At 47.3% G+C, this 24,435-nt stretch overlaps 1 protein-coding gene across 2 annotated transcripts in view; it reads right to left on the bottom strand.

Annotated features, from left to right (window-relative positions):
• LOC307027743 (NLR family CARD domain-containing protein 3-like) overlaps nucleotides 1-22,838 on the bottom strand; it is a 51,464-nt gene extending 28,626 nt beyond the window's left edge. The window contains exons 1-4 of one of the 2 annotated variants that reach the window (XM_079696049.1): nucleotides 22,509-22,838; nucleotides 6,356-6,416; nucleotides 3,548-3,773; nucleotides 93-1,941 (exon numbers count right to left, since the gene is read on the bottom strand). In XM_079696049.1, the coding sequence (XP_079552175.1) occupies nucleotides 93-1,941; nucleotides 3,548-3,773; nucleotides 6,356-6,416; nucleotides 22,509-22,639 (2,267 nt within the window). In that variant the 5' untranslated portion in view covers nucleotides 22,640-22,838. Of the gene's footprint in view, nucleotides 1-92; nucleotides 1,942-3,547; nucleotides 3,774-6,355; nucleotides 7,241-7,383; nucleotides 7,637-22,508 lie in introns of those variants that run through there. The other variant, XM_079696050.1, reaches the window with a different exon arrangement.
• Nucleotides 22,839-24,435: the final 1,597 nt, after the last annotated feature.

Here is a 24,435-nt window from a genome sequence, read left to right on the forward strand (position 1 = left end):
TTTGTCCTCTTGAGGAGAGAACCAGGGAGATGCTGCCTTCAGGGTCCACCACAGAAACACGGCACCCTGCAGCTTTATGTTTTTGTACTCACAGAGCCTTCCTGGAGGCTTTGACCACTGGCAGCAGCCTCAGAAGAGCCTCCTCTGAAGCAGAGTATCTCTTCAGGTCAAACACGTCCAGATCTTCTCCTGATGACATTAAGATGAAGACCAGAGCTGACCACTGAGCAGGAGACAGATTATCTGTGGAGAGACTTCCTGAACTCAGGGACCATTGGATCCGCTCCACTAGAGAACGATCATTCAGTTCCTTCAGACAGTGGAACAGGTTGATGCTGCTCTCTGCAGAGGGAGTCTTATTGATCTTCCTCTTGATGTACTGGATTGTTTTCTTGTTGGTAGCTGAGCCACTTCCTGTTTCTGTCAGCAGGCCTCGTAGGAGTTTCTGATTGTTCTTCAGGGAAAGACCCAGGAGGAAACGAAGGAACAAGTCCAGGTTTCCGTTTGGACTCTGTAAGGCCTGGTCCACAGCACTCTGGTAGAGATGTTTGAGTTGAGGTTTGTCTCTGAAGGCTTTAGGCAGCCTGGAGGTTGTTGGTTCAGGTTTGGGTCTGAACACTTCAGACTGCTGGGAGGTTGTTGGTTCTTCTGCCAGCAGGTTGACTCCAGAGTTGATGAAGGTCAGATGGACATGAAGAGCAGCCAGAAACTCCTGAACGCTCAGATGGACGAAGCAGAACACCTGGTCCTGGTACAGTCCTCTCTCCTCTCTAAAGACCTGTGTGAACACTCCTGAGTACACTGAGGCTGCTCTGATATCGATGCCACACTCTGTCAGGTCGGACTCATAGAAGATCAGGTTGCCTTTCTGCAGCTGCTCAAAAGCCAGTTTCCCCAGAGCCTCCATCATCTTCCTGCTCTCTGGACTCCAGTGTGGATCTGTCTCAGCTCCTCCATCATACTTGATGTTCTTCACTTTGGACTGAACCACCAGGAAGTGGATGTACATCTCAGTCAGGGTCTTGGGCAGCTCTCCTCCCTCTCTGGTTTTCAACACCTCCTCCAGAACTGAAGCAGAGATCCAGCAGAAGACTGGGATGTGGCACATGATGTGGAGGCTTCGTGAGGTCTTGATGTGGGAGATGATGGTGCCGGCCTGCTCCTGATCTCTGAACCTCTTCCTGAAGTACTCCTCCTTCTGTGGGTCAGTGAACCCTCGGACCTCTGTCACCATGTCCACACACTCAGGAGGGATCTGATTGGCTGCTGCAGGTCGTGTGGTTATCCAGAGGCGAGCAGAGGGAAGCAGCTTCCCCCTGATGAGGTTTGTCAGCAGCACATCCACTGAGGTGGACTCTGTGACATCAGTCAGGATCTCAGTGTTGAGGAAGTCCAGAGGAAGTCGACTCTCATCCAGACCGTCAAAGATGAACACAACCGGGAACTGATCAAACCTGCAGATTCCTGCGTCTCTGGTTTCAGAGAAGAAGTGATGAACAAGTTCCACCAAGCTGTACTTGTTCTCTCTCACCACATTCAGCTCTCTGAAGGTGAATGGAAATATGAACTGGATGTCCTGGTTGGCTTTGCCTTCAGCCCAGTCCAGAGTGAACTTCTGTGTTAAGACTGTTTTCCCAATGCCAGCCACGCCCTTTGTCAGCACTGCTCTGATTGGTGCATCTCTTCCAGGTGAGGCTTTAAAGAGGTCTTCTTGTCTGATGGTTGTTTCTGGTCTGTCTGGTTTTCTGGATGCTGTTTCAATCTGTCTGACCTCATGTTCCTTGTTGACCTCTGCAGACCCCCCCTCTGTGATGTAGAGCTCTGTGTAGATCTGGTTCAGAAGGGTTGGGTTTCCTGCTTTAGCGATGCCCTCAAACACACACTGGAACCTCTCCTTCAGGGTGGATTTGAGTTCACGTTGACACGCTGCAGCAGCAGTTCCTGAAAGAACACACAAGGGGAATCAGTGAGAGGGTCCTGCAAGAACACTGAGCCTCTGAACCTCTAGGTCAGGAGTGCCCAACCTTTTTTGAAGCGAGAGCTACTTTTAAAGTTGCCAGTCTGCCGAGATCTAGCAGTCCAAATAGAGAGGTGATTACTGACAGCTACTACCGGGTACATACACACTTCTACTTGGATAAAACTGACCTTCATACGATGAATACTTCATCAAATACTGCAGATCCTTCATCTTACCTCTTTCTAATCTACACACACACAAGTATTTCACTGAAGCTACACAACAGAGTTGGAGTTCATTCACACGTCATATACTACAGTGGGTCATGTGTTCAGAGACATTGAACAGTGCTGCCACATATGACACAGGAAAAAGAAAGACTCTGAACCCTTTCTTTGCCCTTATTTAAAAATAGTGTTGCTACAAAAGTATAAATGAGGCTCACTAATAAGACGACTCAGATCTGAAGCTACACAGGAATCTGCTGCAAAGTGCAATAAAAAACAACATTAATCAAATCAAACCCTTTTTTTGTTGCATTTTATTAGAGTATAAAAATAAATGCCTTTAAAATCGGATGCAAGCAGCACTAGTTTCTAAACCTGAATGATAATAGACTATAATCAATTTAAACAGAACAGATCTGAATGTTTGCATTCTTATACCATTTTGTTCAATAATTATAATGAATAAGTTCAAACTAAAACGTACAGCTGATTAATAGCGGTATCTAACTTGAGTTTTTATTATATCAAAAACCTGTTGAAATGCTTCTGTTATTTTTACTGTCCCTCAAAAAGCGCGCCGGCAGCCTCCAGGAATAGTTCTTTCACAACTTCTCCGTCTTTGAGAGACTTCATGTGTTTCTCCAGAACGTGACTGACACGATGAGATGCTCTGGTAGCAGCCTTGCTCTTGTGGTTGGGCCTGTTGGAAATGGACTGCTGTGCATTTAGCTGTCCTCTCAGGCCCCTCCCCTTTTGGAGCGTAGGGCAGAATCAGGAGGGAGATCCGTCTCGTAGCGTTTGTGCACTGTTTTGAAATGCCGCTCCTAAATGACCCTTCTTCGATGAAGCCACGCTCGCACTGCAGATGAGACAGATGGACTTTGAATTGGAATAGATACAAAATAATCATCCTCCCTCTCGGAGTGAACATTATATATTTTGGGCTTTTTTTCCTTCTGCCATAATTGCGGTCTTGTGTGTGTGCGGACTGTCACTCCTGTTGACACGGACAACGTCAGCTAACTAATGCCCGCTGCCCACCAGCCACGCCCCGACACATGGGGTCACGCCGGCCAATCACAAAGCGTTGATGCGTTCAAGTGCATTATTCTGGCACAGGAAGATTATGTTACAGGGCATTAACGATAAAACAGAATATTGTTGTTCTATTTTTAGACACATCTCGCGATCGACTGGGAATCGACCGGTCGATCGCGATCGAGGGGTTGGGCACCCCTGCTCTAGGTGCTGCTGTGCACTTTGAATCAGCTCCTCGAGGACACACTGGTGCAGGTGTGTGCAGCACATTAGCAGCAGAGTTTCTAACCCTCTCTCCATCATGTTACATGAGTCCTCTTACTGCTCTGCAGACGCTCAGCCAGCTCCTCCTGCTCCATGCTCCTCAGGAGGTGCAGTGTGATCCTCAGGAAGGCCTCTCTGCTGCTCCTCTGCTCTTCATCCTCACCATCCAACACCTCCTCATCCTCACTCTGACTCGCTAAGCTTTCTGGGTAATCTGAACTCAGAGCCTTCTGGATCTTCTTCAGCTCGCTCTTCACAAAAGTGACGATGTGGTCCTCCAGCAGCTGGAACAGAGAGTGTTGTGGAATATGATACCATGCTGCGGGAGCATTTCAAGTTCACCAGAGGTTCTTCTTTTACAAGCCACTTCTAAGGGAGCGTCAGACGCAACAAGGACACTCAGGCAAGAGGCTGCAGACTGAAGAGAGACACACAGGAGGAGAGGACTCACCTGAGGCAACAAGGACACTCAGACAAGAGACTGCAGACTGAAGAGAGACAGGAGGAGAGGACTCACCTGAGGCAACAAGGACACTCAGACAAGAGACTGTAGACTGAAGAGAGACACAGGAGGAGAGGACTCACCTGAGGCAACAAGGACACTCAGACAAGAGACTGCAGACTGAAGAGAGACACACAGGAGGAGAGGACTCACCTGAGGCAACAAGGACACTCAGACAAGAGACTGCAGACTGAAGAGAGACAGGAGGAGAGGACTCACCTGAGGCAACAAGGACACTCAGACAAGAGACTGCAGACTGAAGAGACACAGGAGGAGAGGACTCACCTGAGGCAACAAGGACACTCAGACAAGAGACTGTAGACTGAAGAGAGACAGGAGGAGAGGACTCACCTGAGGCAACAAGGACACTCAGACAAGAGACTGTAGACTGAAGAGAGACACAGGAGGAGAGGACTCACCTGAGGCAACAAGGACACTCAGACAAGAGACTGCAGACTGAAGAGAGACACAGGAGGAGAGGACTCACCTGAGGCAACAAGGACACTCAGACAAGAGACTGTAGACTGAAGAGAGACACAGGAGGAGAGGACTCACCTGAGGCAACAAGGACACTCAAACAAGAGACTGCAGACTGAAGAGAGACACAGGAGGAGAGGACTCACCTGAGGCAACAAGGACACTCAGACAAGAGACTGCAGACTGAAGAGAGACACAGGAGGAGAGGACTCACCTGAGGCAACAAGGACACTCAGACAAGAGACTGCAGACTGAAGAGACCCACAGGAGGAGAGGACTCACCTGAGGCAACAAGGACACTCAGACAAGAGACTGCAGACTGAAGAGACCCACAGGAGGAGAGGACTCATCTGAGGCAACAAGGACACTCAGACAAGAGACTGCAGACTGAAGAGAGACACAGGAGGAGAGGACTCACCTGAGGCAACAAGGACACTCAGACAAGAGACTGTAGACTGAAGAGAGACACAGGAGGAGAGGACTCACCTGAGGCAACAAGGACACTCAGACAAGAGACTGTAGACTGAAGAGACACACAGGAGGAGAGGACTCACCTGAGGCAACAAGGACACTCAGACAAGAGACTGTAGACTGAAGAGACACACAGGAGGTCACATTTAAAAAATAAATAAAATCACTCTGGCAACATAAACAAATCTAACTTGCAGCTGAAAACGTTTTAAGAATAGTAGGGCATAATGTTCTAACAATGTTTTAAAAACATTTAAAAAAGGTTATTAAAAGCATGTTAAGAATGTTTTTAGAGAACGTTATCCTACCTTTCAGAAGAGCATTCTGGGAACCAAAAGAAAACTTCCCGCTGAAAACATTCCTAGAGCAGTGAATGGTAACGTTCTCAGAATGTTTTTAGAACCAAAGTTGTCTAGCTGGGTTGCCTCAGACCCTCCTCTTCTATTCTTGGTGTTTAGATGTGAATATCAGACCCTCTGATGCAGACTGCTTGACTCTGTGACGATTTACCTTCTTTTAGAATCAAATCTGAAATAAGACTTCTTCTTCATTTCAATATAACGGAAAGGTTTTGTCACCATTTTATTATTATGTGTTAGTTTGTCTGTACGTTTACACCACAAGAGATACACTTTGAAGGAATTGGAATTATTGTTAGTTAAAACTGAAGTTATTATAATCAAATATCATATTGTATAATCCACAATTAAAATGTCATTTTATTTCACATCGTTCTGTAATTTGCAGAACAATACAATGTTAAAGCCTGGGCATGTGCAGTCTGACTCAGCGGGAAGATAATGAAACTTATAAACATATGTATAAAGGAATGCATTTACTTCTGCTGGAAGGATATCAAGTCAGCAACTGGGAGCGGAAAGAGCGCAGAGGTTTCACTGGGGAATTCACCCTGGAAGCACTCTCAAATGATTCCTATTATTATTATTATTATTATAATAATTTGGTGTTGCAAGTGAAGAGGGCAGTGGAGGTTTAACTGGTGACATAAGGACTTTAACTTTGAAGATTGGCGTGTAGGGTTTTAACTGAATTAAGAGCTGAAGCTTTTCCCTTTTTACCCGGTGATTTAAGAATGATATCTAAGCAGTCTGATTTAAGGTAAGATTGCAGGATTGCCACACTCCCTCTTAGGGAGGGCCAGACCCCATTAGGGAATCAATTACACTGATTTCATCAATTGCCCACCTTAAGACGGCAGGTGATCGAACCTGGTGGGCCAGATGTTAGTGATGGACCTTGCTGATCCAGCAGGATCAGAGCCTGGCAGTACACTTGCATTGCTCTGGTCAATAAGTCGGTGTGATTAAGAGTCAGAGATCGATACAGGCCCACCCACGCAACAGCTTGGATGCACCTGGATGCTAGTTAATGTAGCCTAAAGTGTGATGTACACACCATAAATATGGAGTCCAGGTCGAGGTTATCACTGGGATCCTCTGAGCTCTCCAGGTGAACTCTGTGGAGGAAACAAAGTTTAAGAACAGGTAAATACTAACTAATAATAATCTGCTCCTTAAAGAGCTGGAGAAGGTTCTCCCAGGACAACCAAACGGATTGATATCAGAAAACATGAATGTGGACATAGTGTTCCTGGATACTAGGAACTAGGGATGTGACGGTATCAAATACTCACGGTACGATAATATCGCGATAACAAGTCCACGGTACGGTATTTAACCTGATTTGTATAGCATTTTAGTATATTAGTACATTTAACATGTCAAAAACAAAGTGACCGTGACAGACTGGAACAACAACAAACCAGTGTTTTTTTACATACTAACAAAGTAGGCATTTTCTTTGTTCAAATAAACAAGGAAATTCAATAATCAGACCCTGCAATAGAATAAAAATACATTTCAAGTAACTCAACTCAAACTCACTAACTCACTCTCACTTCTCAGGAATATGAGCATGTCCACATTTCCAGGTAGAAGCTGGGATCTTTGGGCGTTTACAATATCCCCTGCTGTGGAAAACACTCTCTCCCTTGGTGCTGATGTGGCTGGGACAGAGAGATATGCTTTGGCCATGGGGGACAGCAGTGGGTAAAGCGCTGCACTGTCTCTCCACCACTTGAGAGGACAGTCAGAGAGAAGATAGAGGTCGCTTTGTGGTACAAGTCCATTTCAGCCTCCATACCAGCACGTGCTGTGCGCATGGCACTTCTTTACTGAAAGACTCCCCAAGGAGATCTTCGAGTGCTGTCTTTTTGGAAGGAGGACATTGTTCCTTATCAGCGTCATGTGCTGCTCTCTCCCCTTCTGTTTCACTAGGGTTCTGTGCAAGCAAGCAGAGGTAGAAAAAACACGTCCTAAATGTCTTATCTTTCTTTTCACAAAAACAACAGATACATACACACAACTTATACTTTATCTGAACAACTTACACAGACAGTACACAAAGAGTATTTAAATATGTACCTGGTTCTGCATCTGTGTGGCTTTCAACTTCAGCCTGTCGAAGACGTCCTGCCTTTGACTGTCGTTTAGCTGCTGCAAGCTCCAGAACCGGGGGTCCAACGCAGTGCTCTCTTGCAGAAACTTGTTTTGCTCCCCTTGGTATCTGTCTGTGAAGTCCTTCAGTGTGGCTCTCTTCATTTGGGCGATGGTGGAGGAGTCCTCATCGCATCATGTGCTTGAAGGGCACAATGAGAGAGACTGTAGGTTGAGACTCATCGCACAGCACGGTGGTTGCTTCTTTCAGCGGTGAGAGAAGCCGAACCATGTCCTCGGCGTCCGGGATGTCAGCTGGTTCCAGAGGGTCTATCTGGCTGGTCCCATGGGGTCTATCTGGCTGGTTCCAGAGGGTCTATCTGGCTGGTTCCAGAGGGTCTATCTGGCTGGTTCCAGAAGGTCTATCTGGCTGGTTCCAGAGGGTCTATCTGGCTGGTTCCAGAGGGTCTATCTGGCTGGTTCCAGAAGGTCTATCTGGCTGGTTCCAGAGGGTCTATCTGGCTGGTTCCAGAGGGTCTATCTGGCTGGTTCCAGAGGGTCTATCTGGCTGGTTCCAGAGTGTCTATCTGGCTGGTTCCAGAGGGTCTATCTGGCTGGTTCCAGAGTGTCTATCTGGCTGGTTCCAGAGGGTCTATCTGGCTGGTTCCAGAGGGTCTATCTGGCTGGTTCCAGAGGGTCTATCTGGCTGGTTCCAGAGGGTCTATCTGGCTGGTTCCAGAGGGTCTATCTGGCTGGTTTCAGAGGGTCTATCTGGCTGGTTTAAGAGGGTCTATCTGGCTGGTTTCAGAGGGTCTATCTGGCTGGTTTCAGAGGGTCTATCTGGCTGGTTTAAGAGGGTCTATCTGGCTGGTTCCAGAGGGTCTATCTGGCTGGTTCCAGAGGGTCTATCTGGCTGGTTTCAGAGGGTCTATCTGGCTGGTTTAAGAGGGTCTATCTGGCTGGTTCCAGAGGGTCTATCTGGCTGGTTCCAGAGGGTCTATCTGGCTGGTTCCAGAGGGTTTATCTGGCGTGCGTTGCGCCTGAAGTCAGCACTCAGCACCATTGCAGCGGTTGCTTGTTGTTGCTCCAGGTAGCGCTCAAGCATGTCAAGTGAACTGTTCCATCTTGTGAACACATCCATGATCAGTTTATGCGCTGGCAGGTTTAACATTCCCTGTCTGGTGGCCAGCACAGCTGTTGCAGTTGAACTGAGGTGAAAAAGTGCAGCTACAGGCCTCACTCAAGCAGACGGCCCGGTTTAGGTTCAAACCCGCTTTTGACGCGAGGTTTAAAGCGTGTGCAAAACACTTTATGTGTGGGGAAAGTCCAGCCTCTCTCACCGCTACATCCATATTCCGTGCGTTGTCTGTTACGACAGCAATGCCTTGATTGTTGTTGCTCGTCATGTTGAGCCCCCACTCCAAAACAGCAGATGTGAACACCTCAGCTATGTCCAGTGTGTGATGTGAAAAGAGGCCGTGTCATTTCATTCCCACTCGCTGGTCATAACATGAGCTGTGACTGTGCTATGGCTCTGCGTAGCTCGTGAAGCAACCATCTGTGGTTATTGAGATGCCCTCTGCTTCTCTGAGGTGGTTATTGAGATGCCCTCTGCTTCTTTGAGGTGGTTATTGAGATGCCCTCTGCTTCTTTGAGGTGGTTATTGAGGTGCCCTCTGCTTCTTTGAGGTGGTTATTGAGGTGCCCTCTGCTTCTTTGAGGTGGTTATTGAGATGCCCTCTGCTTCTTTGAGGTGGTTATTGAGGTGCCCTCTGATTCTTTGGGGTGGTTATTGAGATGCCCTCTGATTCTTTGAGGTGGTTATTGAGATGCCCTCTGCTTCTTTGAGGTGGTTATTGAGGTGCCCTCTGCTTCTTTGAGGTGGTTATTGAGGTGCCCTCTGCTTCTTTGAGGTGGTTATTGAGGTGCCCTCTGCTTCTTTGAGGTGGTTATTGAGATGCCCTCTGCTTCTTTGAGGTGGTTATTGAGGTGCCCTCTGATTCTTTGGGGTGGTTATTGAGATGCCCTCTGCTTCTTTGGGGTGGTTATTGAGGTGCCCTCTGCTTCTTTGGGGTGGTTATTGAGGTGCCCTCTGCTTCTTTGGGGTGGTTATTGAGGTGCCCTCTGATTCTTTGAGGTGGTTATTGAGGTGCCCTCTGCTTCTTTGGGGTGGTTATTGAGGTGCCCTCTGCTTCTTTGAGGCTCTGTGTCAATTTAGCCTTTTTCTCTTTGTACAGAGCTGGTAACACTGTTCGACTAAAGTAGGGCCGTGATGGGATGGCATACTTGGGCTCCAGCGTGTTAACTAACCCTAACTGAACTGAACCCTAAATCCAACGTTGTCGACCACAGAAAACGGCCTTGAATCTTTGTCCATGTACTCACCGAAGCATCTTGTTATTTCCTCAGCTCTTGGACTGTTAGGGGGAAGTGGGGCTCCAAATACTTCTTTCAGAGTCAGTTGGCCCGGCTTACGCTTTTTACTCACATTAGGTTGTTGTGGTCGGAGCTTTTCTGGGTGGCGATTTGCCAAATGACTTCTCATGTTCGATGTATTTCCCGAATTGTAGTTGACCGGCAGGATTTGCAAATAGTTTTGCGTTTGTCAGGTTGCTTTTCACCATTGTCATTTATTGAAACGGGAAAACCGAAATGCTGCCACACATCAGCTTTAAAACTCAATGGAGCATCCTCAATTTCACATTCTTTATTTAGTTGTTGGTCAACACATTCGTCTACAACTTCGTTCTCCATCTTCTTGCACACAAAGGATGATGGGAGTCTGTCTTCTTAACTGATATTATGGCGCCCTCTGCTGTTCAAACAAAAACAGTACAGTCTTTTCCAATAAGGTGAGGAATGAACCATGTAATATCGCGGTAGATTTTGTCAGTCTCACGACGGTATTGAGCCGTTTGTTTACCGCGATATTCGGTCTATGGTTACATCCCTACTAGGAATGCATTTAAAGCACATCATTATATTACTTTTTCGACAACATGTTCGCCTCTAACTCACTCTGGAACGGGTGGTCGGACAGACTCGGGTGAGTGGCCTCAGACCTAATTCAGGTTTGCTGAACACACTCCTTTTGTCCGCGACCTTTCACCCCAGAGATACAGACTCGGGCAAGTAACAGTGTACTGTACACTTCAAATACTTAACTGCACGATCTGGGGTCAGGGGCTAGCAACAGCTTAGCAACCCCATTGTTTTGTTATGAAAATGTATCTATATATATTTATACACATTCTCGCGAGATCTATCAGGGTTCGTTGTAAGTTAAAGCGCAAACTGTTACTTGGCTAATGTTGTTATAATTCTCAGTATGTCAACAAAGATCGAAAATGGAAAGATTTCTCACAAGTCAGCGTAAACGACCGCGATCTCCAAGGGAGCCGGTCCCTGTGTGTGTGTGTGTGTGTGTGTGTGTGTGTGTGTGTGTGTGTGTGTGTGTGTGTGTGTGTGTGTCTGTGTGTGTGTGTGTGTGTGTGTGTGTGTGTGTGTGTGTGTGTGTGTGTGTGTGTGTGCGTGTGCGTGTGCGTGTGTACGTGTGTGTGTGTGTGTGTGTGTGTGTGTGTGCGTGCGTGCGTGCGGGCGCATGTGTGTGCGTGTGTGTGTGCGTATGTGTGTGTGTGTGTGTGTGTGTGTGTGTGTGCGTGCGTGCGTGCGTGCGTGCGTGCGTGTCCGTGTGCGTGTGCGTGTGTGTGTGTGTGTGTGTGTGTGTGTGTGTGTGTGTGTGTGTGTGCGTGTGTCTGTTTGCGGTGTGGTGATGAGGTTAAATGCCACAGTTGAAAGTTGTGTACTTGTACGCACAGGGTGTAATGGTATTATACAATACGGCGTGTGGCGCAGGACCGTCTGTCAAGCTCCAATCTATCACCCAATCATGATACTCGCTGTCCATTGTGAGATTGGACTTAAACCAATAACGACGCGAGTTCACAATGGACGGAGCCAATCACGTCACGGCATCACAATGGACAGAGCTACTCACTGCACGGCTTCTCCCCGAACCCGCCCCCCTCACGCTTTGGTTGACAGTGGCGTATCAGTGGTATTCAGAGTAAGTAACAACAACACATGTTTCTATTTTCCCGTTTACATAAAACTTATTTTTACAACCGTCGTTTTGGCCTCAACTTTTACATTACTGTATACAGTCGGCAACTTCAGTCTGCATAAAGTTAGCAAGCCAGCATTGCTAATGCTATCGTGTCTAGGTTAAATACACGTTATTATATTAATCAATGTCAACAGCCATGTGTTATACATCCGATTGACAACAGTAATTTAAATACATTGTTAAACGACTCTTGTATGAATGGGCATGTTGTAATTAGTAACTACACTTCTGTGAGCAGTGGTACAGAAGTCATACAGCATATATATTGTATACACAGAGGTGGGAAGTAACTAAGAACATTTACTCAAGTACTATACTTAGTAGAATTTTGAGATATTTGTACTTCACTTGAGTGTTTCCATATGTTTCTACTGTGTACTTTTACTCCACTACAATTCAGAGGTACATGGAGTACTTTTACTCCACTACATGTGTTTAATAGCTTACCTTTAGTTACTTTACAGATTTGGTTAAGATGCCTCTTGGTTACTGGTGGCGTTTCATGAGTTTATGTTTATCAGTTTATTTGTTCATATAGACACCTAAAGTATATAATATATTATATGATATAAATATCTTTATGTGAGATAAGGGATCGTTGCTCACTATGATATGATAAAGTATGTTATATGCTCCAGGAAGGATACAGTATATTGTTGAATATATATTCAAGATAGCTATATACTGTATATAACAGGGGGGTCAAACTCAATTTCTTCGCGGGCCACATCAGCATTATGGTTGCACTCAAAGTGCCGGTTGTAACTTTAAGACTATATATCAAAGTACATATATCAATATTTCATATAAATAAAATAATGTTATTACCTCTGCATTGGATTATTATCGGATAGGGTAATAACTTCCTAATTAACTACGTCTGAAAGCAGAAGTCTAGGGCAAATCATTGCAAGTCTCTTCACTGAGAATGTTACAAAATTATTTAAAAAAAAAATCAAATTCTGAGAAAAAATGAATATTTTGAAGAAAATAAGTCAAATTCTGAGAAAAAAACTTGTTCTGAGAAAAAAAGGCAAATTCTGAGAAAAAAGTCCAATTGAGATGCATTGTGGGACATGTAGTTTATGGGCAACGTGCTTCTGTAAATCGGCATGTAACCGTATAATAAACATATTATATTCTTTGCAAGCTCTTGAGGGGCCGCATTAAATGAAGTCGCGGGCCGGATTTTGCCCCCGGGCCTTGAGTTTGACACCCCTGGTATATAACATTACATTAATTGTAATTCAATATACATACATCAATCATTTATGGTTAAAAGGATAACTTCACCGTTTATGAACATGATGTGTGTTTATACATGATTATATGTGTAGATAACCTGTATACATAATGGTTAACATGGTATCAGTGTCGTTCGCTTTGCAGTGTAGTTCTCTCGAACACTTGTTATTTTACTTCAAGTTTAGATGATCACTAAACCTATAAGCCATAAAGAAATGGGAGATGCGGAATGGACGGGCTTTGGCCTTCAGGAGGGATAAAACCGCTCCAAGGAAACGGAAGTGACGTGAGCTCTGTCAGAAGGTAAAGTATAGAAACATATGTACCTATTACTTATTATTATGATTATTATATTACTGAACATTTACAATTTACTGCTGCAAATATTATCAATCAAAGGATTTATACTGAGTGACTCACTCCAGACTAAAACATAATGATGATAGGTTCAGATTAAGAAATGCCTCATGCATATATCACACCCCCAGTAGTTACCCCCAGAGCCCAGCTCCTCCCTGTGGTCTGCCAGGAGCCCCCAGAGCCCAGCCTCCTCCCTGTGGTCTGCCAGGAGCCCCCAGAGCCCCCAGAGCCCCCAGAGCCCCCAGAGCCCCCAGAGCCCAGCCTCCTCCCTTTGGTCTGCCAGGAGCCCCCAGAGCCCCCAGAGCCCCCAGAGCCCCCAGAGCCCCCAGAGCCCAGCCTCCTCCCTGTGGTCTGCCAGGAGCCCCCAGAGCCCCCAGAGCCCCCAGAGCCCAGCCTCCTCCCTGTGGTCTGCCAGGAGCCCCCAGAGCCCAGCCTCCTCCCTGTGGTCTGCCAGGAGCCCCCAGAGCCCCCAGAGCCCAGCCTCCTCCCTGTGGTCTGCCAGGAGCCCCCAGAGCCCAGCCTCCTCCCTGTGGTCTGCCAGGAGCCCCCAGAGCCCCCAGAGCCCCCAGAGCCCCCAGAGCCCAGCCTCCTCCCTGTGGTCTGCCAGGAGCCCCCAGAGCCCCCAGAGCCCCCAGAGCCCCCAGAGCCCCCAGAGCCCAGCCTCCTCCCTGTGGTCTGCCAGGAGCCCCCAGAGCCCCCAGAGCCCCCAGAGCCCCCAGAGCCCTGCCTCCTCCCTGTGGTCTGCCAGGAGCCCCCAGAGCCCCCAGAGCCCAGCCTCCTCCCTGTGGTCTGCCAGGAGCCCCCAGAGCCCAGCCTCCTCCCAAGCAGTCTTTGGGTGCTGTCCATGTACGGCAGGGATATCCTCTCCCACATGGACCATATCAAGGCCAGCATCACCTCCACATTTGGTTCCATCTTAAAGATGAACTCAACCAAAAAGGTCAAATATAACGTGACTGTGTATTTGATTTCCATGTTTGTTAAACTCTCTTATAAACAATAACATTAAAAACTAATTTTTATTATAAATGTGTTTGGTTATAAATCTGGAAACATTACCTGCTATAGATCATTTCTAATAAATGCCTCAACTTCACTGTTATCACATTCCAGATCACAAAGCATCAAAGCAAGGTGGAGCAGCTCTTTCCTGCTCCACCCTCAGGTCCTCAGATGGAGATGCAGCTGTTCCCTGCTCCACCCTCAGGCCCTCAGATGGAGATGCAGCTCTTCCCTGCTCCACCCTCAGGCCCTCAGGTGGTGTTGCAGCTCTTCCCTGCTCCACCCTCAGGCCCTCAGGTGGTGTTGCAGCTCTTCCCTGCTCCACCCTCAGGTCCTCAGATGGAGATGCAGCTCTTCCCTGATCCACCCTCAGGTCCTCAGATGGAGATGCAGCTCTTCCCTGCTCCACCCTCAGGTCCTCAGGTGGTGTTGCAGCTCTTCCCTGCTCCACCCTCAGGTCCTCAGGTGGTGTTGCAGCTCTTCCCTGCTCCACCCTCTGGCCCTCAGGTGGAGATGCAGCTCTTCCCTGCTCCACCCTCAGGTCCTCAGGTGGTGTTGCAGCTGTTCCCTGCTCCACCCTCAGGTCCTCAGGTGGTGTTGCAGCTCTTCCCTGCTCCACCCTCAGGTCCTCAGGTGGAGATGCAGCTCTTCCCTGATCCACCCTCTGGTCCTCAGGTGGAGATGTAGCTCTTCCCTGCTCCACCCTCAGGCCCTCAGGTGGTGTTGCAGCTCTTCCCTGCTTCACCCTCAGGTCCTCAGGTGGAGATGCAGCTCTTCCCTGCTCCACCCTCAGGTCCTCAGGTGGAGATGCAGCTCTTCCCTGCTCCACCCTCAGGTCCTCAGGTGGAGATGCAGCTCTTCCCTGCTCCACCCTCAGGTCCTCAGGTGGTGGTGCAGCTCTTCCCTGCTCCACCCTCAGGTCCTCAGGTGGAGATGTAGCTCTTCCCTGCTCCACCCTCAGGTCCTCAGGTGGTGTTGCAGCTCTTCCCTGCTTCACCCTCAGGTCCTCAGGTGGTGTTGCAGCTCTTCCCTGCTCCACCCTCAAGTCCTCAGGTGGTGTTGCAGCTGTTCCCTGCTCCACCCTCAGGCCCTCAGGTGGTGGTGCAGCTGTTCCCTGCTCCACCCTCAGGTCCTCAGGTGGAGATGCAGCTCTTCCCTGCTCCACCCTCAGGCCCTCAGGTGGTGTTGCAGCTCTTCCCTGCTCCACCCTCAGGCCCTCAGGTGGTGTTGCAGCTGTTCCCTGCTCCACCCTCAGGCCCTCAGGTGGTGGTGCAGCTCTTCCCTGCTCCACCCTCAGGTCCTCAGATGGAGATGCAGCTCTTCCCTGCTCCACCCTCAGGTCCTCAGGTGGTGTTGCAGCTCTTCCCTGCTCCACCCTCAGGTCCTCAGATGGAGATGCAGCTCTTCCCTGCTCCACCCTCAGGCCCTCAGGTGGAGATGCAGCTCTTCCCTGCTCCACCCTCAGGTCCTCAGATGGAGATGCAGCTCTTCCCTGCTCCACCCTCAGGTCCTCAGATGGAGATGCAGCTCTTCCCTGCTCCACCCTCAGGTCCTCAGGTGGTGTTGCAGCTCTTCCCTGCTCCACCCTCAGGTCCTCAGGTGGAGATGCAGCTGTTCCCTGCTCCACCCTCAGGCCCTCAGGTGGAGATGCAGCTCTTCCCTGCTCCACCCTCAGGTCCTCAGGTGGTGTTGCAGCTCTTCCCTGCTCCACCCTCAGGTCCTCAGATGGAGATGCAGCTCTTCCCTGCTCCACCCTCAGGTCCTCAGGTGGAGATGCAGCTCTTCCCTGCTCCACCCTCAGGTCCTCAGGTGGAGATGCAGCTCTTCCCTGCTCCACCTTTGGGCTCCATGATATTTGCTCCAGTGAGCTCACAGGTTCCTGTCCTGGTCGCTGCTCCACAGGCTCTGAATGCCAGCCTCTCTCTGCTCCTAGTCCTGCTCCTAGTCCTGCTCCTGCTCCTAGTCCTGCTCCTGCTCCTAGTCCTGCTCCTAGTCCTGCTCCTAGTCCTGCTCCTAGTCCTGCTCCTAGTCCTGCTCCTAGTCCTGCTCCTGCTCCTAGTCCTGCTCCTAGTCCTGCTCCTAGTCCTGCTCCTAGTCCTGCTCCTAGTCCTGCTCCTGCTCCTAGTCCTGCTCCTGCTCCTAGTCCTGCTCCTGCTCCTAGTCTTGCTCCTAGTCCTGCTCCTGCTCCATACAGCCAAACACCGACCCACAAAGTACTGCCCAACCCGTGTGGAGGTGTGGGAGGTTTGGGACAGCGGACACTGGACACTGCCAGTACAGGGAGTAGTGAACTACATTGGGCCAAAGGAGCAATGGTTGGAGGACATAACAAAATGTATATCCCCCCCCCCCCCCCCCACCAGAGGCATGGACACTGGACACTTATTTATGTATATAGTTCGGTGTGTAGTTTGATATTTATTTGTATATATGATATGTATATATTTGATTAAGTTTATGATAATGTTTATTTGATGTTAAAACTCATTTAGAGTGTTATTTTGTTATACTGCACCTTTCTTACTTTTATGGGTTGTTTTACATTTCATTAAGTTGAACTACTTTGTGTCCAATAATTGAGTGGAGTGCTATGTTTAGAATTTCTATAGGTTTTCTCTTTGTTTGTTAAAAGAAATACATTATAACGCCAATACCTTCTGAGTTCATATTAAATGTACTGGTTACATTTCAGTATTTATCCACAGCACACAAACCATGAGCAGGTCCATACTGGGTACTTCACAACTATCCCTGATAAAGAAAAGAATAATAATTGTATGTAATAAACTTGAAAGAAGTAAATACGTTTGACTTAATATTTATTAGAAATGTGTTAAGAGTTAACTGCATAACACAAGTTGGTCTTTATTAAAGTACTTCTGTATACAAAGACTTTGACATGCTACAGAAGGGAAACAGGGAGCAAGAGAATCGGGTTTTTCCCTCTTTTTCCTCTTTCTCCCTCTTTTTTCTTCTTCCCCCTTCTTCCCTCTTCTTCTCCTTTCTTCGCCCCCTTGCAAGACTAGTGTTCCCCAGCTTTGGCGCAGTGCATAGTGCGTTGGTGTTGGGATCAGGGGAGCACAGGTTCAAACCCCTCTGCAGTCAGCATGTGGTTGTGTCCCTGAGACACTTCACCCCAAAGTGCTCCTGAGGGGATTGATCACAGTACTGAGTATGGAAGTCTCTTTGGATAAAAGCGACTTCCATGTGATGTAATCCAAACATATTGTCGGAGCACAGACGCAGTGTTCACATTCTGCTTTTCCAAACTTATGTTGGTTGTGCTTACCTTGCAAAGTAATGTTTTAAGTGTCAAAGGAATGTTTTAATGTAAATATTAAGGATAATATTGTAGCGTGTCCAAGTTAATAGTTATTTCAGTTATGATGATGTGCACAGTTTAGTACATTTGTAAAGTTATTTAGAAAATGTTGTTGGTGGGAGTTAAGTGTAACCGGTGTGGTTACGCGGTCTCTGCGTTGTGTTAATAATGGACGAGACCCGAGCCAGCGTAAAGTTGAGACGATCTCTGTTTATTGACTGACAAAAGATAAAACGATCAGTTTTACATCCATTCCTCACAATGACTCCTCTCACGTGGAACATTTCAGGAAAAGGGCAGAGGACACATGAGGGACATAATATACAGCAAAAAGACTCCTGAGCACAGCGACCACACTTCAGAGGTTCCGCCCACTGATCTCCGACCTTGCCAGGTATTTGAGATTCAATAAAATGGAGAACACAGAATAAAATAATATAAAACACAGAATTTGAGTGATTACACACATTTAAATTAAATAAACCCCACTCCATATTTACATCTGTTACATAGGCAGAGACCGCCCCTTCCAGGTGTGTGTGTGCGTTTACGGTGTGTGTGTGGAGGGAGTACTAGACGGTAGGAGTTGTGTTCGAGTGTGGGGAAAAGTCATAATGAGTGTTATACTATTGATTGGTTCGGTAAGGCGTGGCTGTGGTCGTCAATACCGGAAAATAAAGAGAACGTTTTGGACATTGAAGGCTCGTGATCTGTGATCTTGAATAGCGATGAACGCTACAATATGAACAGCCTCGTGCTTGGCCCACTGGAATTGTTTGTTAATTTATTTAGAAAATTAACTAGCAACGCCGTGCTGTCATAGCAACTGCTAAGCTACTGCAGCAAACACATCCTGGCGCCGCCCATGTCTGGGGCATTTGAAATGTACAGGCTCATATCCCTGATATTTGGACTGTTGCATGCATCCAACCCACTGAAACAAGTGGCTAATGAACTGACGAACCAGATGGTTCATGTCACTGCTTGGTTGGAGCAATGCTGTCTGCAACTCAATGTCAGTAAAACTGTATGTATGTTCTTCACCAAAACCAAGTCCTCCTGCGTTGAGCCGGATGTGTTTGTGTCCGGGGAGAGGCTACAGGTGGTCTCACAGTACAAATGCCTGGGGGTCTTCATTGATCCAAGACTCAATTTTAAGGCTCAGGTGAAAAAGGTCTGCAGCAGGGTCAAAGTCAGTCAGTCAAATGTGAGGTTTACCAGAGAGTGCATGTCAACAGAGGCGGCTCTGATGTACATGCACTCTCTGGTTCTCTCTCACATCACCTACTGCTTAACAACCTGCTCACATGCACTCTCTGGTTCTCTCTCACATCACCTACTGCTTAGCAACCTGCTCAAATGCACTCTCTGGTTCTCTCTCACATCACCTACTGCTTAGCAACCTGCTCAAATGCACTCTCTGGTTCTCTCTCACATCACCTACTGCTGAGCAACCTGCTCACATGCACTCTCTGGTTCTCTCTCACATCACCTACTGCTTAGCAACCTGCTCAAATGCACTCTCTGGTTCTCTCTCACATCACCTACTGCTTAGCAACCTGCTCAAATGCACTCTCTGGTTCTCTCTCACATCACCTACTGCTGAGCAACCTGCTCACATGCACTCTCTGGTTCTCTCTCACATCACCTACTGGTTAGCAACCTGCTCACATGCACTCTCTGGTTCTCTCTCACATCACCTACTGCTTAGCAACCTGCTCACATGCACTCTCTGGTTCTCTCTCAAATCACCTACTGCTGAGCAACCTGCTCACATGCACTCTCTGGTTCTCTCTCACATCACATACTGCTTAGCAACCTGCTCACATGCACTCTCTGGTTCTCTCTCACATCACCTACTGCTTAGCAACCTGCTCACATGCACTCTCTGGTTCTCTCTCACATCACCTAATGCTTAGCAACCTGCTCACATGCACTCTCTGGTTCTCTCTCTCATCACATACTGCTTAGCAACCTGCTCACATGGACTCTCTGGTTCTCTCTCACATCACCTACTGCTTAGCAACCTGCTCACATGCACTCTCTGGTTCTCTCTCACATCACCTACTGCTTAGCAACCTGCTCACATGCACTCTCTGGTTCTCTCTCAAATCACCTACTGCTTAGCAACCTGCTCACATGGACTCTCTGGTTCTCTCTCACATCACCTACTGCTTAGCAACCTGCTCACATGCACTCTCTGGTTCTCTCTCACATCACCTACTGCTTAGCAACCTGCTCACATGCACTCTCTGGTTCTCTCTCAAATCACCTAATGCTTAGCAACCTGCTCACATGCACTCTCTGGTTCTCTCTCACATCACCTACTGCTTAGCAACCTGCTCACATGCACTCTCTGGTTCTCTCTCACATCACCTACTGCTTAGCAACCTGCTCACATGCACTCTCTGGTTCTCTCTCACATCACCTACTGGTTAGCAACCTGCTCACATGCACTCTCTGGTTCTCTCTCACATCACCTACTGGTTAGCAACCTGCTCACATGCACTCTCTGGTTCTCTCTCACATCACCTACTGCTTAGCAACCTGCTCACATGCACTCTGTGGTTCTCTCTCTCATCACATACTGCTTAGCAACCTGCTCACATGCACTCTCTGGTTCTCTCTCACATCACCTACTGCTTAGCAACCTGCTCACATGCACTCTCTGGTTCTCTCTCACATCACCTACTGCTTAGCAACCTGCTCACATGCACTCTCTGGTTCTCTCTCACATCACCTACTGCTTAGCAACCTGCTCAAATGCACTCTCTGGTTCTCTCTCACATCACCTACTGCTTAGCAACCTGCTCACATGCACTCTCTGGTTCTCTCTCAAATCACCTACTGCTTAGCAGCCTGCTCACATGCACTCTCTGGTTCTCTCTCACATCACCTACTGCTTAGCAACCTGCTCACATGCACTCTCTGGTTCTCTCTCACATCACCTACTGCTTAGCAACCTGCTCACATGCACTCTCTGGTTCTCTCTCACATCACCTACTGCTTAGCAACCTGCTCACATGGACTCTCTGGTTCTCTCTCACATCACCTACTGCTTAGCAACCTGCTCACATGCACTCTCTGGTTCTCTCTCACATCACCTACTGCTTAGCAACCTGCTCACATGCACTCTCTGGTTCTCTCTCAAATCACCTAATGCTTAGCAACCTGCTCACATGCACTCTCTGGTTCTCTCTCACATCACCTACTGCTTAGCAACCTGCTCACATGCACTCTCTGGTTCTCTCTCACATCACCTACTGCTTAGCAACCTGCTCATATGCACTCTCTGGTTCTCTCTCACATCACCTACTGCTTAGCAACCTGCTCATATGCACTCTCTGGTTCTCTCTCACATCACCTACTGCTTAGCAACCTGCTCACATGCACTCTCTGGTTCTCTCTCACATCACCTACTGCTTAGCAACCTGCTCACATGCACTCTCTGGTTCTCTCTCTCATCATCTACTGCTTAGCAACCTGCTCACATGCACTCTGTGGTTCTCTCTCACATCACCTACTGCTTAGCAACCTGCTCACATGCACTCTCTGGTTCTCTCTCACATCACCTACTGCTTAGCAACCTGCTCACATGCACTCTCTGTTTCTCTCTCACTTCACCTACTGCTTAGCAACCTGCTCACATGCACTCTCTGTTTCTCTCTCACTTCACCTACTGCTTAGCAACCTGCTCACATGCACTCTCTGTTTCTCTCTCACTTCACCTACTGCTTAGCAACCTGCTCACATGCACTCTCTGGTTCTCTCTCTCATCACCTACTGCTTAGCAACCTGCTCATATGCACTCTCTGGTTCTCTCTCACATCACCTACTGCTTAGCAACCTGCTCACATGCACTCTCTGGTTCTCTCTCTCATCACCTACTGCTTAGCAACCTGCTCACATGCACTCTCTGGTTCTCTCTCACATCACCTACTGCTTAGCAACCTGCTCACATGCACTCTCTGGTTCTCTCTCACATCACCTACTGCTTAGCAACCTGCTCACATGCACTCTCTGGTTCTCTCTCACATCACCTACTGCTTAGCAACCTGCTCACATGCACTCTCTGGTTCTCTCTCACATCACCTACTGCTTAGCAACCTGCTCACATGCACTCTCTGGTTCTCTCTCACATCACCTACTGCTTAGCAACCTGCTCACATGCTGTACAACACTCTTAAACCCCTGGAATCATGATACAAACAAACACTTCAAATAGTAGATAAGAAATCAGTTCCTTCTCATCATTGCCCAATACTCACAACATGTAACTTGTTGAGCTGGGAAATGTAATGAGATATGCACTTGCCTCATGCACAAACTAATACACTTCCTTACCTCTGCTCAGACATGTCATCACCATGCGCACACCTGTAGGTCAACAAGAGCTGCACCCAGAGGAGACTGCGTTGTTCCATTAAGGAAGAGCTCATTCAGTCCATCTGCTTTTTCTTTGAAAGCTGCACAGTGGAACTCAATCCCAGTAAAGATTAGAGAACAAAACACCTGCACTTCATTCACATCTAACTTCAAAACACGTTCGTGGAAAGTCAGCTCTGTCAACACTGACACAATGTGCACTTCACAACGCTCTGTCTGCACATGCGCCTTGACCTGTTGCTCTCCGTCTGCTTTGGGAATACGTTTTGATGTTTTGATGTTTTTATACATGCTTTTATCATAATATAAGCATCTATGTTGAATAATGTTTTACTGATTGTATTTACCTGTCATTTCAAGTGCCATTTTTTTTTAGGATGACTTTCAACATCTGTCCAGGGACTACAGCTGAAAGCAGCCTCTTGGCTAACTCTGGCACATTTACAGAAATGTTAATCAATGTGCACTGTCCCTGTTAAATAAATACATTAAGTAATTAAAGATTAAAAATGTAGTATCTCCGTTTTGGGGATGATTGGACAACCTTTGGTTATTGTTTGGACAATTTAAATAAATGAATACAAAATAACATAGACAAATATCAAGAGCCAATACACGAAAAACAAACAACATTTAACAGAACAGCACAATCACCTTAGGTTTAAACTCTTACCTTCCATCAGCTGCTGGTCCACATTTAAACTCATCAAAGCGATCTATAGACTGGTCACTCTTCATGGACACACAGCTGGGTCCAGGTCCAGGTCCAGGTCCAGGTCCAGGTCCAGGTCTCTGCTGCTGCATCCTGATACAAACAAACAGCTGTAATCAGTTGGCTCTGGCTGTCATCACAGAGACGAAGTGTTGTTCTGAGGCTGGATGGTGTCAGGATGAACCCCTTCAATGGACCTGTGTCTCCTGAGACGCTTGGCTGAGTGTTCAGCTCATTCTGGTGACTGCAGACTGTGACTGTGCCAGACGCAGCCAACACCCAGCCAGGTGACTTGACTGTCAGACCAGTTCTGACACGCCCTGTATGTATTAATGATGATGACGTGATCCTAGGTTACAATCAGACTGCTGCTGGTCTACCTGACAATGATCACATTATGGATATCACTCTTCTTTACTCAGAGAGACATTCTACAAGGTACTTCAGATGTGTTTTTAGAATCAGCATCAATCAATCAATCAATCAATAAATCAATCAATCAATCAATCAATCAACCAATCAATCAATGTTTATTTATATAGCTCAATATCACAAATGTTACATTTGTCTCAGTGGACTTCACAGTTTGTACAGAATATCAGTATGACAATACGACACCCTCTGTCCTTAGACCCTCTGTCCTTAGACCCTCTGTTCTTAGACCCTCTGACCTTAGACCCTCTGTCCTTAGACCCTCTGACCTTAGACCCTCTGACCTTAGACCCTCTGTCCTTAGACCCTCTGTCCTCAGACCCTCTGTCCTCAGACCCTCTGTCCTTAGACCCTCTGTCCTCAGACCCTCTGTCCTCAGACCCTCTGTCCTCAGACCCTCTGTCCTTAGACCCTCTGTCCTTAGACCCTCTGTCCTTAGTCCCTCTGTCCTTAGACCCTCTGTCCTTAGACCCTCTGTCCTTAGACTCTCACATCGTACAAGAAAAACCTTCCAGAGAAAACCCACAGTTTAAAGGGGAACATGGAGAAACCTCAGGGAGAGCAACAGAGGAGGGATCCGTCTCCCAGGACGGACAGACGTGCAATAGATGCCGTGTGTAAATTGAAAAGATAATACATTTGCAACATAGGTAGACCAAATGTTTGGAAATGCATGTGTGTAAAATAGGAAGATGAATCCACGAGGATATCCATCCAGGACTTATGATCCAGGACCACAGCCACGACTCAAGATCCAGGACTCGCGATCCATGACACAGGAGCGCAGGATCATCCATGACTCCGGATCCCGGCGTATATAGACACCAAAAAGAAAGACATTTGGGGAAGCTGGGTTAATCGGAACATGAGAGTACACAGGTATAGACAGAGAGAAGGAAGAAGTAAGATGTCCCCCGACAAACTAAGCCTATATCAGCAAAACTAGGGGCTGAATCTAATCAGCCCTAACTATAAGCTTTATCAAAAAGGAAGGTCTTAAGCGCACTCTTAAAAACGGATAGGGTGTCTGCCGTCCGAACACAAACTGGAAGCTGATTCCACAAAAGTGGAGCTTGATAAGAAAAGGCTCTGGCTCCCATTGTACTTTTAGAGACTCTAGGAACAACCAACAACCCTGCATTCTTGGAACGCAATGCCCTAGTAGGACAATAGGGTATAATGAGTTCTTTAAGGTAAGATGGCGCCTGCCCATTAAGGGCTTTGTAGGCGAGAAGAAGAATTTTAAATTCTATCCTGTGTTCTATAGGGAGCCAGTGTAAGGCAGCCAGAACAGGAGTAATGTGGTCCCTTTTCCTAACTCTGGTTAGTACACGAGCTGCAGCATTTTGAATCAGCTGAAGCGACTTGACTGACTTCTTGGTACACCCTGATAATAAGGAGTTACAATAATCCAGCCTTGAAGTAACAAATGCATGGACTAGATTCTCTGCATCGT

The sequence above is a fragment of the Notothenia rossii genome (genome assembly GCF_949606895.1).
Source record: "Notothenia rossii genome assembly, contig: scaffold_78, whole genome shotgun sequence".
NCBI classification, from domain to species: domain Eukaryota; kingdom Metazoa; phylum Chordata; class Actinopteri; order Perciformes; family Nototheniidae; genus Notothenia; species Notothenia rossii.